Source organism: Pyxicephalus adspersus, chromosome 5 (genome assembly GCF_032062135.1).
Source record: "Pyxicephalus adspersus chromosome 5, UCB_Pads_2.0, whole genome shotgun sequence".
Taxonomy (NCBI): Eukaryota; Metazoa; Chordata; class Amphibia; order Anura; family Pyxicephalidae; genus Pyxicephalus; species Pyxicephalus adspersus.
Window position 1 is genome coordinate 147845304 of NC_092862.1, and position 16353 is coordinate 147861656.

The 16353-nt window shown below is 39.4% G+C and overlaps 1 protein-coding gene across 1 annotated transcript; it reads left to right on the top strand.

Annotated features, from left to right (window-relative positions):
- Positions 1-4268: 4268 nt before the first annotated feature.
- Positions 4269-12132, top strand: LOC140331833 (regenerating islet-derived protein 4-like). Its single transcript, XM_072413162.1, has 6 exons — positions 4269-4386; positions 4750-4818; positions 5307-5404; positions 9426-9563; positions 11350-11464; positions 11941-12132. Exons 2-6 carry the CDS (start codon positions 4755-4757, stop codon positions 12006-12008), a joined length of 483 nt encoding a protein of 160 aa, XP_072269263.1. The 5' UTR covers positions 4269-4386; positions 4750-4754; the 3' UTR covers positions 12009-12132.
- The last annotated feature ends 4221 nt before the right edge of the window (positions 12133-16353 follow it).

Here is a 16353-nt window from a genome sequence, read left to right on the forward strand (position 1 = left end):
CCTCTATGTTTTTGAAACCTTACTGGTAATGTACCGCGTGCAGCCTTGGGGCACATTCAAGCCTAAGTACTTAAATTCATTTGGGATTATATCATCACTGTCTTCTCAAATGCATATTATGTTCGTTGAAAAATACGGGACGTTTAGGGGTTCCAGATTTTTATAAATGTTTTTTAGCCTCACATCTTCATCAGATAGCCTCATGGACCACTTTAGGAGCTTACAACAGATGGACGGAGACGCAGAAACTTTGGCTTGCCGCTGCACATCCTAACTCGATGTTGTGGGGATCCCAGCACTAAATACCTGACTCATTCCTATTGGGACCTATGCAGTTCACTAGACGAATTTGGCTTTGTAGTAAAGGAAAGTTCTGTCTTGCCTCCTTACTAACTTCCTTTCTTTATAATCCTCAAATCCCAGATAGCTTGACTAGGCGTATGATTTTTCCCTGAGTTTCTAAAAAGATTTTCTGTTTTGGACATATTTCGAATCCTTTCAGCAGGAAGTTATTGCCCTTTGCGGATCCACAATCCAAATTTAAACTACTTTCATCTGCCATATACAGCTACTTACAAATCCGTAATTTTGTCCAAACTCTTACTAGAGACTTTGTCTTTTCACTCCCCACGTTGTTTGAACGTGTATGTGCAGGAGGTCCATCTCGCAGAGGGCTGATCTCGGAGATTTACCGGATATTGACTACTGAACCTGCGATGCCTTTAGTCAAGCATGCTTAAATGACTAAATGGGAGACCATTCTGGGCAGGGAACTCCCTCCAGAGCTGTGGAAGGTTATATGGAGTAAAGCTTATAGGAGTTCGGTATATAGACAGACTTCACTCCATATATCCGTCTTGCAGTAATAGCTGCCGGAAGGTGTGATTCTCAAGTAGGCACCGTTTCAAATTTTCTGGAACTGTTCTAAGATAGTGCTTTACTGAAGTGGGGTGAATGCTTTGCTCATTAAAATACTGGAAACCTCTATTAGTTTAGATCCGGTGACCCATTTGCTGAATGTCCCCCTAAACAAACTTTATAAAAACAAAGGAAGGCTCTTTTGATGCATTTTCTCTCGGCGGCAACATGCCTCATCTCGGTACATTGGAAATCACCCACTCCGCCCTGTTGCGGAATTGAGGACACGTGTAGGGGATATTCGGCTGATGGAACATCTATCTGCTAGGCTCAAAAACAAACTGGAGAAATTTGAGGAAATTTGGGCCCCATGGGATCAAGCAATTGCTACCCGTATTATATAATAGATTAACTGTAATTTTTTCTGTGTTGCTTATTTGAACTTCAAATACGGTTGGCTGGACCAGTTGTTTCCCTATTGAGATCTTGTAGTTCTACCTGTTCTTGTCTTTTCTTCTTTTGCCTTTCTTTCTTTTCTCATTTTTTTTATTTTGCAAAGGTGTTTATTTAAGAATGCTCATTTGTTCTAATTGATGCTAGACAAGTAATGATTGTGTATTGATATAATTGATACAAAGGTTTAGAAAAACACAGGTTTATTTGTAATCTTGTCTTTGTTCCTGTGGATTTGGAAGTACTTCATTGTGTTTATTTTTATGTTCTGACATCATTCTGTATTTTACGCCTGCCCTTCTCTAATTGTTTAATATATTTTTTATTTGTTTTTTTGTGATCCTGCATTGTTGTATTCTTACATATGTTAAACCTAAAATTTACAGTAAAAAAAAGGATGTTTGGTGGCTTTTTCAGAACTCTTGATTGAAAGAAACAATAAATTTACCAACCCTAACCCTTTCATTCAAAGGGTAGAGAGTGGAGGGTTGTGCAGGGTTTCTTTGGGCATTGCCCCCCTTGAAAGTAAATGCGATGATGTATTTGTGAAATCTCTGGGAAAGATAAGGCACAGGTGGTCATCTCACAAATTGAACAATATGCAGAGGCCTTGGGTTCTAATATCAGCCATTACAAGTGTGAAGTTTTCTGGATGGGTGGGGAAGGTGAGAGTTTTTACCTCCTGGATGCATTTCCAGAACCTTAGGAGGAGGTTAATGTTTTGGGAATTAGATTTGGGCCAGGTGAATATAACCTGCTACATTGGGAATGTACACTGAAGTTTGCAAATAGCAGAGTAGTGAAGTAGAAGGGGTGGAGAATATCATACATGTAAAGTGTTGATTAGATCAGAACTTACCTGGTTCTAATATTCTAGTATGTCAGCTTTGCCTGTCTACTGCCAGCTTCTCTGTACACCAGGATAACCCGCTGCTTCTTCCATCTGGAGAAACGGAATGAACTTGTTTAAGTGGAACATGATTTACTTATCCAGAAGAAAGTTTGGCCTAAGTATGGTCAACACAGTATTATTCTATTCTTTTAAGTTTAATTTTAGTAACAAGCTTGCAGAGAACCCTCCTGGATGGGTGGGCATTTTCTGGTTCTGGTTTAACCTTTTTTTTGCCCGATAATGAAACTGGGAAAAGTGTGAAAATGCTAAGTATCCAGCAGGATGGGCTTTCTCTTTACATTATCCCCAGTCTGAAAATATTGAAGCAATAGTAGATCACATTGGAGGACATTTCATTTGGAGGAAAATTCTGGAAAGGTGGATTTTTTCTAAATTATTTGATCATTGGCCTTAAGGAGTTTCTCAAGTCCAGTTTTGAACTGAGAACAATTTATATGGAAATGATTCCTATGAATGTTACACAGGTACATTTCAATAAATCCTATTTAATGTACAGCGCTGCGTAATATGTTGGCGCTATATAAATCCTGTTTATTAATAATAATAATAATAATAATAATAATAATAAATCAGATATCATCAAAATATTATTTTATTTTTAGTAATTTAAGTTAAAAAGTGAAACTCATCTATTGTATAGATTCATTACACACACAGTAATATATAAGAAGCATGTATTTCTTTTCATTTTGCTGAATATGGCCTACATTATTGAAAAAAAACAAAATATCAGTTTTTCAGAAAATTAGAATTTATCTCCATAAAGCTTGTCAGCAGAGGGAAGCATGAAGTGCTCTAAAATTTCCTGGTAGATGGCTGCACTGACTTTGTCTTGATAAAACACGGGGGATCAACACCAGATGACATGGCTCCCCAAATCAACACTGACTGTAACTTCAAACTGGACCTCAATCAGCTAGGATTCTGTGCCTGTCCACTCTTGATTTCCAAATGAAATGCAGAATGTACTTTTATCTGAAAAGAAGACTTTGTACCACTGAGCAAGACACAGGTAAGACGCTTCTGAAGTACAGTTGTAGTACCGGATACTTCTGTGTGTGGTGGCTCTTGGAGTACTGACTCCAGCCACAGTCCACTCCTCGTGAATCTGTCCCCCCCAAATTCCTGTGCTTCACAATCCTCCCAAGGTTGCAGTTACCTCTGTTGCTTGTGCACTTTTTTCTGCCACATTCTTTCCCTCCACTCAACTTTCCTTTAATATGCTTGGATACAGCACTGTGAATAGCCAGCTGCTTTATCAATGACCTTGTGTGGCTTCCCCTCCTTGTTGAGGGTGTCAGTGATGTCTTATGGACAACTGTCAAGTCAGTAGTCTCCATCATGATTGTGTGGTCACCAGACTGAGAGACATTTGAAGGGCCAGGACCTCTTACCAAGTGTTTTGGGTAATTATCTGAGTGGTATGAGATACCATTAGTCTACCATATTGAACTTTTTCACAATATTCAAATTTTCTGAAATACTGAATTCTGTGTTTTCAATACTTCTGAGCCATAATCAGCAAAAAGAAAAGAAATAAACTCTTGAAATATTTTCCTGTGTGTGTAATGAACCTATGAATGAACGAGTTTCACTTGTTTAATTGAATTACTGAAATAAACTTTTCAATGATTTTCTAATTTATCGAGATGCACCTGTATATATACATGACATATATATTTATACTATTTGTCACACTGTGAACAATAATTACATGACTGAACATTTGAAATATGAATTGAATAATTAGATTTAAAAATAATAAATAAAATATAATTAATTTTATGAAATGTGTGTAGTGCAGAAAGACTAAAGGAACAGCTGTTGGCTGATAACTTGATAAGTGATGGAAGTAACATATAAGTATACAAGGCGTGTCACATATGATATTATTTACATGGAATATTTATTGTATGCTTTATTCTCTCCATGATTGAACATAATTGGGTGAGGTGCTGGTTATATTTGAATAAAGGAGGTGCCAGATGTCAGCTGAAGTGGTTTTGGATCCGGGTGGAGGATGTAAAAATGGGAGTGAGACGATCTCCATCTGTTCTTATCTTAAGACACCAATATCCTTTTATAACCTGGTGTGCAATCCAGCCAAGTATATATAGAAGCTGTAAACTGTATAGAAGAGCTCCATTTTCACCAAGGAATAGGTAAGATAACAAATGCCAGCCAATGACTCACATCATACCACCTCACTATGATTCTCCTTGCACCACCATACAAAGACTCTCTGTATTGCCACATGCAGACTTGCACTACCTCACATTAACGGTTTACTGTTACACATAAACTCTCCTAGCACACTGACTCTCTCCAAAACTGCCACATGTAGACTCTCCTTTCACTTGCACACACACACTAAGTCTTGTTGAATTTCTAGCTGACTTGCCTTGAACTAGAGCAGGCTCTTCCCACATTAATACGCTCCTTATTACTCCTGATTATCCTCATCACCACACACTAATTATTCTCAGTGTCACATTGGCTAACAAATACATGTTTATCTTTTGTAGGTAACATGGCGGCATCATGGCTGGCAGTTTTGCTTTTGGGCTCATTGGCCATCACACAGATCGCAGAAGGTAAATCTGGAGCAAACAATTTACCAGTATACTTGTATACTTAGAACGGATACTTGCTTGCTAAGTTTTACAACTACTAACCCCCTTGCCAAGAGACCTGGCCACCATCTTCTTCACATTAGTACCTTGTTTTACTACTGCTTACCACTTAGCTTACCACTCCCTTCTCATAGGGCATCCTACCAACAAAGCCAAACTACCCTCCTGAAAAAGAACTAAATACTGCCCTGTACAGCACAAGAGTAACTGTGAGCCCTTTCAATGTTAATTTTAATCTTTTATTTCCTTTTAATGTCTGCCTAAAACATATTTCTATCCTTACTTAATGAGTCCATAACATTGCCTTCTGTGAACAAATTACTAAATATGATTACTTCTTACACAAAGCATCATTGACACCATTCGCCCCACACCCACAGCCCCATCTATTACCCCTTTTATCACACCGACTTCAATAGGGCTTGCAATATTTTTTCTCTTTGTTTTAGGTAGTAAGGCACGGAGTAGTTGCCCCCCTGGATGGTTCTATTACAAGGCAAACTGCTATGGTTATTTCCGCTACCCATTAAGCTGGTCTGAGGCTGAGGTAAGCAGATGCACATTAAACAGTGCTTCATTTATCTCTTACTATACTGTCCTAACTAAGCCACATTGAGATCACGTAACTGTCAAAGGAAAAGCCTCAGTTGCAAGAAAAAGCTCTGGCTTTTACCAGCTAAATCCAAATGGCAAGATAGAAAACTAAAAGAGAAAGGAGCTTACGATTTACAAGGGTTTTGGGAAGCACACCCTGCACAAAATTCCAGTTTCCTTTTCAGTGAATCTGGTGCATTGGCTGTTCAAAGTAGAGGATCTATTTGAAAACATCATTGCAAGTCTAACTGCACTTTAACAATGCTCTCTCTGGGCGCTTCAAGTACAGTTCAAAGACTTTAACAAACTTTGTTGGATTTTTTAGTTGTAAGATTTTTTATATTTTTCTGAAGAAATTGCTGTTTGTTTTGTCATGTCCTTCCAAGTCATATTACTAAATGGTAGGGTCTGTGCTCATCAAAATCATCCGGTGCATTTTTAGTGTTTTACCTTAGAGCAGGGGTATCAAATTCAAATACACAGTGGGCCAAAATAAAAAATGTAGACAAAGTTGCGGACCAACCTTGAAATTTATTTTAAAAATTGAGGAAGTTTTTCCTTCTCATTAGATATAAATATATACCTTTTCATATGGAAACAAAGAGGTTTAGCTTAACATTCAATCTGGAACAAGCCTATAATGGAAAAAAAGAGGCATGATTTTTTTTTAATTTTATTTTTTCTATTTGTAGTTAAATTTCAATGGTAACCTTTTTGCACAGGCTAACAATAATAATAACAACAATTTTCTTCTATGAAAATCCAACCATTCAAGTCCATGCCTTGGACTAGCAAGGAAAAGTACATAAAGAAAACATTTATTCAAGGTCCAAGCCAGATACCTGGCATCTCTTCTTGGATGCTAGTTCATCAATGTTTGGGGTCAGTTGAGGAAATCCTCAGGATTGAGTGAAGGTGTTCATCAGTAAGACGACTCCTGTGTGATGTTTTGTTCATCTTCATATTGCAGAATAGTTGCTCACACAGATATTTGCTGCTGAACATAAAGAGCAGTTGAGCAGCTTGGGTACGAAGCTGGGGCATTGTGTCAGGGATGTAACTTGGAAATTGTTACTACACTGGAGTTCAATAAGCTCCATTTGGAAGTTAGTTGGTGCGTTTTTCACGTCAACTGCAATAGATTACTAAGCAATTCAAACCTAGATCTCTGAAAGATCTCTCAAAGTCGGCAAATCGTCGGGTAAACTCGGCGCTGAGTATGCCGAGTTTTTCAGCAAACTGTGCACTTGGGAAGAGATCTTTGTTTTTATGGTTTGGAAGCAATGAAAATGTCCCAGATTTTCTTTGCAGAATCTGAGTCTCCCACAGGCACAATTTTATTTTAAAAGCCCTCACTGCAGCGTACATGTCTGTGATGACATGGACCTGCCCCTGAAGCTGCAGGTTTAAAACATTGCGATGACTTGTGATCTGCAGGCAGAAACTCTTTCCGGAGCTGTGCTGTGTCTTTCCCTTTGCTTTCTAGAAACTGACAAATTTTCTCACGCAGATGGAAACATCTGTTCAGTATTTTTCCTCTGCTTAACCATCTCACCTCTATGTGATACGGCAAGTTTGCCTATTCCGAACAACTCTCCTTCAGAAAAGACTTGAACTGGCCGTGATTCAAACCTTTAGAGCATTTAAAGGAAAAAGCAGGCTGGGAGTTTATATCCCCCGGCCTAATTTCCAGGTTGTGTTTCAGCTGAGACAGTTACACCTGATCATACCCAGGCCTCTTTAGCTCCCCCACCTGGCAAAGAAGCTCATTGTCATTCAGCCTGGTACTTCAACCCCACCTTCAGGTCAAAAGGAAAACTGTTTGATTACACAGAAAAATAATCTGCATATAACCTGTATCTGGGGCAAATGCACCTATCATCCTGGATGAAACCCTGGGTCTTCGTTAGCCAGCTGGGACATACCCTGTCCTCTTGTATCAACCTTAGGGTTGGGACACAGGGTGCCAGGTAGGTATGGACCCCAGATAAAGCATCTGCGTTCCCCATCTGTACACCAGGACAATGCTTGACAGTAAAACTAAATTCTTGAAGGGCTAAGAACCATTTATTAACCCTCCTGTTATTCTCCTTGTTTTGGGCCAGCCACTTTAATGGGGCATGATCGGTTATTAGCAGATTATTAGTTATTAGTCTGCCCAGCAGATAGTACCTCTAGGAATCAGGTGCCCACTTCACAGCCAAACATTCTTTTTCAATCGTAGCATAATTTACATCATGGGCCTTTAACTTCCGACTGAGGTAAACAATGGGGTGTTCATCCCCATTTTGGCACAGATTTTAGTCCACTCCGCGGATGAAGACTGACAGCTGGGCTTTATCGGATGTGTCACTGCTCTCATCCACACCAAGGGAGAATACAATGAAATCTTTTCCCTTTTCCATCAGCTGTACATGTAGATTTGTGGCAAGTTAACATGCATGATTAACTACTGTGTTTCTGCTAAGGCTCACATTCAAAAATGCTTGCCTTTTTTCTAGGCACACTGGACCAAGGTCGCAAACTTTGATCAATCGCTTTATGACAACCTCTCACTCATTAAAGGGCCGGGCTGATTTTGCAATCTCTGCTGCCACAATAAAACTAGCCTTTACAGCAGCCTCTTTGTGATATGGCTTTTGTGAACATAGTCTACCGTGAAACCAAACTTCTTTTCACCTCTTCTACTTTCTGGTACCTTTGCGCCACGTTTAGGTCCTTGTACTTTTCATGGGGTTTCATTTCATAGTGTCTTCTTATGTTATATTCTTTGGTCACAGCTACGCTGATTCCACACACAAGACAAACAGGTCCGTTCTTTACGTTTGTTAACAGATACTCCGCTTCCCACTTTTCTAGAAAGCTTCTGTTTTCCACCTTTCTTTTAACCATTTTTAGGAGGGGTGGACAGATGACAGGTCGTTGCGGGCCAGAGTTTGACACCCTTGCCTTAGAGAGTATCTTATCAAACTCCTTGTACATGCTCTTATCATCTCCCGTCTGGACTACTGTAACCTCCTCCTCTCTGGTATTCCACTAACCCGACTCTCTCCTCTACAATCTATTATGAATGCTGCAGCCAGACTCATCCATCCTTCCCTCCGCATCTCTTTGTAGTTCTCTCCATTGGCTTCCATTTCACCTTAGAATCAAATTTAAGCTCCTGTGCTTTGCCTTCAAATCCCTACACAGTTATTGTCCCACTTACATCTCTGACCTGGTAAAAAAATACTCCCCCTGCCGCTCTCTCCGCTCCTCCAATGACCTACTAATGACTTCCTCACTCATAACCTCATCACACGCACGGATACAAGACTTCTCTAGAGCTGCCCCAACTCTCTGGAATGGTCTCCTCGTCCTATTCGGCTTGCTCCTACTTTCTGCTCATTTAAAAGAGAACTCAGAACCCATTTTTTTAAACTTGCCTACCCGTCTTCTTCTGTCAATTGAAACCACCACTACATATCTTCCATCCTATTGTGTGTGAAATTCCCCCACCTACTAGATTGTAAGCTCTTCGGGGCAGGGTCCTCTCCTCCTGTATCACTGTCTGTATTAGTCTGTCATTTGCAATCCCTATTTAATGTACAGCGCTGCGTAATGTTGGCACTATATTAATCCTGTTTATTAATATTAATAATAATAATAATAATAATGAGGTTCCCATTGTAGGGGAAGCCTAAATTTCTACTTGTAATCTTCATTTCTGGAAACATTTTTCACAACAATGGTGGATAGAGTGCCTTCAGGTTGCCATATTGCACTGGACTATGACAGTTGTAAAAAATTTAAGTTGCATATTATATTGTTTACTTTGAACCTCCAATACAGTAGAAAATACTAAAATGTATATGGTCCTGCCAATACAATTAAAGCCGTTATTTAAATAGATATGGGAAAGTAATAGATAGCCAGGAACGCATTCCAGAATAAGGACATAAAGGGTCTCCCTGACTATTTTCTGTCTTCCACAGTATGATTGCCAATCATATGGACATGGGGCACACTTGGCCTCAATTATGGACTCTGCTGAAGCCGATATTGTTGCTTCTCACATCTCAGCCTACCAAAAGAACCAGCCAGTGTGGATTGGACTTCATGATCCTGAACAGGTGAGAGAAAAGAGATCCATAATTGTCATAAACAGGGATTCTGGATTAGTTAATAGGAATAGGGACAAAAGAACTGACTCACTGTACAGTATACAGTTACACTGTAACAGAATACTATAGGTGAGGAACCTCAGCCTTCAGTACCACCAAATGCCACCAGAAAGATACAATCTGGTGTAATCTAGAGGTGGTGTAACAGTGGGGTGATTTCACCCATGCTTCTAAAATACCTCCTGTGCTTGGTCACCTCACTAAATCCTTAGTGCTATCACCTCACTCACTGCCCACATGAACACACCAGACACAAGGGTGCCACCACATGCAATTCGTCCAGAAATTGGGTCACCAGACAACCATACACATAAACACAGAGATACGTAGATTTATGCACAGATTAGTAGCAGATATACAAATGAACCTTCGAGCACTAGAAGTACAATGCAGCTATGCCCACATTCACAATTGCATGCAGCCTTTATTGGAGTTATGGGATTTGGGAGCTTTGTACTCATAAGACCAAATTTAAAAATATTTTTAATATTACAAAAAGTGGAACAGGGCATGAGAAATGTTTACAAAGAAATGACAATAAGCAAGAACAGGATATAAGATGTTTTTGCTTTGTTATAAAAAAGGCAGTTAAAAGAAAAATAACCTAAACCAAACCCAAACACCACCCAATTACTGTTTGAAGTTTATACGGTATTTTGCAGGTCTGTAGGTGGCTTTCCATGGTTGGTATAGAATATTTGGTGTCCATAAATCCCTTAGAATGTACTTTATCAAAAAGAAGAACTTTTATCTATCAACAACTAATATTTAAGGTTTTATTAGAGTTGAAAATATTCCTTTTGCTACAACATTGCCCATGTGTCCAGTGACAAATTTCCTCCTGACTGTTTAGGAGACACAAAGGTCTGAAGGAACCTTTGATCGAGGTGACCACAGGTTGCCTTATCCAGGCACAGACTTAACCGTGATGGTCAGTGAATTTAAATCCAGGTTAAACACTGACCCGGGGGCCTATTCACTTGCTAAGCCTGACAGTCACAGCTAAATTATTATTGTAACCTATATATATATACATACATACACACATATATATATATATATATATATATATATATATATATATATAAATATACATTTACAAACACACACACATATACATATTATTATAACACACATATATATATATATATATATATATATATATATATATATATAAATATACATTTACAAACACACACACATATACATATTATTATATTACAATGATTACCTCTGCAGAATGGAGGATTCTTTCTCGAGCATTCAGGCTACAGAATGAACAATGCTACAAATGAGACTTAGTGAAGTGCTACAGCCTATGGGAGAAATCTTTAATTTGATGAAGACTCGCTAATCTAATAATAGGAATATACAAAATCTGAAGGAAAGGGGGAGGGAGGGGGGATAAAAATTGGGTCAATCAATAATAGTGAGGGAAGAGTATGAGAAAAGCCTAAATGTGCATGCGATGTATGGATTCTAATTCTTTTACTGGTATGATAATAGATTGACACATATTAGAGTTCCTTGTGCAGTGGTATCCCTGTGATTTTCCATTTGACCAATATATTACATAAAGGACGGAACAGAAATATTTTATAAGGTAAGAAATAGGAGATTCATGTTGCAGGAAATGCATACACCAAAAGCAGGGGGGCTGCAGCGGAATTATTGTTAGATGGAATTCTTCAATTTCATACATTCATCACTACTTTTTTTTATTTTTATTTTTTAGAATGGTCGCTGGAAGTGGAATGATGGTTCCATGTACAATTATCGTGCTTGGTTGATGGGCCAACCTGACAATTATCAAAAGAAAGAATACTGCGGAGAGCTATCCTGCTCAGAGAGTACGTAATACCTAACGCTATGGGGCATTATTAGTTCTGTGGCCACCTCTTCCATTCCTGCTTTTCAAGTTTAATGATAAGTTATTTTCTAATGGTACAAAACTGCAAAAAAGACTGGTTATCTTTCTTCCCTTACTTCTTCTGGATGCAGAGTGTGCATAGGTGAATACCCTATTTTCTCCTTTCCTATGGATTAACAAGGCATGTGTCAAGCTGATGATTTAATGTACAGTAACCAAACACAACAATCTAAATGTTTTACACTGTCAATAATGTGGTAGATATCTGTTGTGTTTTCCCTGATAAAATGTATCAATCTATTCAGAGATAACTGCAATGTAGCAAACATAATTACAATAACAAAGTGTGACAGGAAGGAGGAAACGCTGTGGCTGCATTATGTTCATTATGCATTATGTGTAAAAGGTATGTCTAGGCTGTTTCAATAATTATTTATTTTTTTTTTTTTTTTAAAGAGTTTCTAAAGTGGAATGACAGTATCTGCAGTTTGGCCAAACAATATGTCTGCAAATACAAACCATAGAAGTCATACCTGCAGGAGTGTGGAGAATCCAGCTGAGAAGTGTGGGAGTTCCATAATATCCCTATAAAATGTATTCACATATTCAACTTTTTCTTTACGTTTAAATAAACAATTTTCTTGGTCATGACTTGTCTTCTTGCTCATCTTTACCTGCTGGGAGGTTACTGCAGTTGTAATGAAAGATGTAGAAAGAGCTGTGAGAACAGAAACATACAAAAAACAGGTGTACCTCTCACCATGCACAGCCATTTATTCATTAAAAGCTGTCCTTTAGTTTATAAAAAATCAACATGGATTTCATTAAAGGGAAACTGTCTTTTTTTTAATAGTGGAAGCTCTAAAGCCATCATACTGACCTTACCTAGTAAGCCATGGCAGCTTTCAGATGTCAGTTTGCCTCTTTTCCTTTATACAAAGCACAGCCTTCTCCCCCATTCCCCTGCCCCACTGTCACTGCTCTCCATTCGCCCAGCAGAGTCCATGTGCACCGATCCTTGTGTATAGAACAGGGTCCCACTGTTACCACCCTCCATACACAAAAAAACAGCTCCAGCCAAAACTTCACATTCACTTTTTTTTTTTACCTTTTTACGGATATTCCAGTCCTACTGTTCCCATTCTACATACAAGAAGCAGAGCCATTACTTTTCCGCATACAAAGATTGGATCCTTATTTTCGAAGCTCTGCATACGCAAAAATGGAGTTAGTAAAAATAATGTTTAACAGAAAAGCTTCCCCTTTCTGATCACTAACAGGCCATTTTCTATTCCCCTAGTCCTGTGACCTACTCCTTACTCCCCTACCCCATGCAGGCTTCCTCCGAGAGCGGCCAGGTGATGCAGCCTGTTTCTCTATGTGTATAATCACGCATGATACTCTACATTCTCAGCGCTTTGCTAATTGGTAGGCTGAGAAGAAACATGGGAAGGAGTGTTGTGGTAGTCAAAATAAGCAGCAGATCAACTCGTTTTGGATGGCGATTGTTAAATTACAGCTAATATATATGGAAACCTGATGTTTACCCTTCATTACCCACTGAATGCAAGTCCAGGGCCAGATGCAGCAAAACAGCTCCCACAACCATGTTTCACAGATAAGATAAGGTTCTTATACTGGAATGATGTGTTTTCCCTTCTCCAAATGTACTGCTTCTCGTTTATGCTAAAAGTTCTATTTTGGCTTCATCTATCCACATTCTTCCAGTATCCTTCTGGTTTGTTCACAGGATTTTTAGCAAACTAAACTGTCAGCAATCTTTTTGAGGGAAAGTAGTGGCTTTCTCCTTGCTACCCTGCATTACACACCATTGCTGTTCAGTGTTCTCCTCATGAACATCAACATTTGCCAATGTGGGACCGGCCTTCTATTGCTTTGAAGTTACTCTGGGTTCCTTGAAACATCTAGGAGTATTGCATTGCTTGCAGTTGAAGTTATCTTTCATAAATCAGAACGGTCTTGATATTACTTTTTTGTACACAATCGTTCTATTACTTGGTGTCCAACAACTCTTTTCTGAGGTCCTCAGACAGCTTCTTTGTTTGGGACAATATACAAATCCACAAATATGTTGCATATTTGATCAGGCTTTGCTGGATCCCCTTTCTTTAAAAAAAACCCGGATCTCTCACTCACGCATGATTGTCATCCCCTTCATTGAAAACACCCGACTCGGATTTTTTGTTTCTTTTGTTTAACTAGCGTGATGTGAGGGGGGTTAGCCCTTCCAGCAAGCACACAGAAACTATCAAAACTTAAAATGCAGCTTACGTCGGCTGGTCTTTCAAGTCTGTAGTACAGTCCATAACTCAATTCAACATCTATCTATACAGTATACATCTTTTATACATGTTTGCTAAGTATGTGCTACTTATAGCAGACCTCCAGTTCACTGTAGCAGAACCCAGAGTGTATCTGGCATGGAATGGGAAGGCAAACCCAGTACCCTTCTTTCCATTCCAGAGCCCTGGACAACCCCTACATGCCACAAGTACTGATAGATTGCATGACTTTGTCATAATTTTTATTGAATAAAAACATGACTCAGGAAACGAAATAAACATTCCCCTTATCCCAAAGTAATGTATGCAAATACACTGACAAAACCTACATAGCAGAATAGGGATAGAGTTGTGGTATAGAAATAAAACCACCAACTTAGTAAATAAAACTAATATGTAAACAGGCCTATACTGCAAGCAGAAACTAGAAATAATAAGACCTAAACTCTGGGTATAACTTGTGAAATATGTAACTCCTGAAGCATCCCTACATATTACAGGTGGAAGTCAGCAAATGTGAAATGCACAGTACAACACTGGTCCACAAATAAAACAAAAATCAGATTACCTGGTAATTTAATTTCCAAGAATCATTCAGGACAGCACTGATGTGAGAGTGCATCTGCCCACCTTAATGTTCCCAAAAGATTTGAGCTGACTATACTTAATACAATCTGACAGTACAATTTAACTCAGATCTTCATCAAAGCCAGTTTTTTTGCATCTAAATGAATCATACAAACTTGCAATGTGCAGTCACAATTCAGGGCCAAGATCTAGTAGATATCCAATTTTTCTAATACTAAACTGAAAGTTCACAGCAATCCATCCATAATCATTAGCTTACCATGAATTACACTATAGACAGTCTGAGGAGAGTCCCCAAACAGGACTTTCCCAAAGCTCAGCCCTAGAGGATGGATTGCAAACACCGAAGAGTGCCAAGGGTGAAAAACTGCCAACAGTGGTAGGACATTTGAAGCAAGGGACTATGGGCCACAGACTACAGTAAGCGAACTAGAAACTACAACCTTACCCACCATTCACCAAAGATTCTGTCTGTATTTCAACTGAAAACACCAGGAGGTGAAGGAAGTCATTGTCCAAAAAGAGCACCAGCCTGGGCTTCCATTAAGGTCAATGCAGGACCAGGAAGTGCAGGTTTGCTCTCTGAAGGCCTAGGGCTGGAGTCCTCAAACTCTAGTACATAGCATTGAATGATATGTCATTTCCCAGCATAGTCCTTCCTTCCTCTTAAAGCCAAGAGGACAGAGATTTGGAGCAAAAAGGTTATAATCAGGGTTTTCTTCTCATTGAATAAATGGAGTTCCGGCACTTTTTTTCAACAGATTTTCCATGTCTGTAAAAGTTTGCGAAGGGGAACAGCTGTCAGTGAAAATGAATACAGCCTGCGCATGCTTCAATATTGGACAGTGGCGGAGCAGCCCAAACGCTTGGGAAATGTCATCACATGCATCATCATTGAGGAGGGCCGGTTGTTTAAATGGGCCTGACAATTTCCCTGACACAGTGATACATGCCGGCTAAGCTGTGGAAAAGGTAAAGGAGAATTACAACTCTAAAGCCCTGATAAATACGACCCTTACTCTCTTTTCCTCACATACCTCTGTATTGGGGTATCTGGAGGACAAGGGGGGAGATGCATAGTGTCTGGACTTCCACCAGCTTTTTTCTTACACAAAATACACTGCTCATAACAGAAGCAGAACAGGATCGTAGAACCCAAATATCGTGCATGAACTGAAAGAGGGTGAGACAACGGTCACCTTCTGTACATTCTGCTTAAAGGGGGGAGGCACTACAACTGCCTCTACATTGGTAGTGATAGTTGCCCCTCCTAAGTGACAGAGATAGAGCCCTATGGGCAATAAGTGAAAGTATCATACAAAATTGGAGAATACCTTACTTAGCAGACCCTTCCAAGTCCCCTATCTCTAGCTATCCATTGACCCTGGCAGATATTGCACAGATAAAACCTTTTGTATATTATGTGAACCTTGTGAACATACCTGAAGATCCCCAATGCATAATGAACAGCCCAAGGTGGTTCATTCACACAACATAGGCCTAAAAGCATACAGATTGCCATTGCTATGTATAAACAGGGCAACATCTACCCATAACACCAACAGCAGGACAGAAGTTACCCAGCTGGATGGACCCAATGTGGGATATCCCAGATATAGGAGGAACTTGGAGCTTTTCTGCTTGTTATTCACAATTCCTGTTCTGGGGTTTTACTAGGAACCTGCATGATGGGGAAGATTCCCAATTGCAGGGCCACAACCTAATTAGCACCCCCTGCAGGTTAGAATAGATTTTAGTCAGTCAGGTGTTAAAAAAAACTTTTCTGTTTATGGCATTTGTGGGGAATGGATTTGCATGAAGTGGCCTGACTGCCATCAGCTGCTCATTACAACCAATCAGAGCGCTCCGCCAGTGCCGTCTCGTGTTTGGAAGAGGACACTTCCGGCTTCTCTGCACAAACCTGCCTCTTCTTTTATAATGCTGTTGTGATTGGTTACCATAAATGAGCTCCACCCAC

What these genes read in the sequence shown, in the direction of transcription:
- LOC140331833 (XM_072413162.1), top strand. Translation starts at nt 4,755, where the DNA reads ATGGCGGCATCATGGCTGGCAGTTTTGCTTTTGGGCTCATTGGCCATC. An exon ending in GACTTCATGATCCTGAACAG is followed by an intron (nt 9,564 to 11,349) that starts GTGAGAGAAAAG and finishes TTTATTTTTTAG; the next exon opens with AATGGTCGCTGGAAGTGGAA. An exon ending in AGAGCTATCCTGCTCAGAGA is followed by an intron (nt 11,465 to 11,940) that starts GTACGTAATACC and finishes TTTTTTTTAAAG; the next exon opens with AGTTTCTAAAGTGGAATGAC.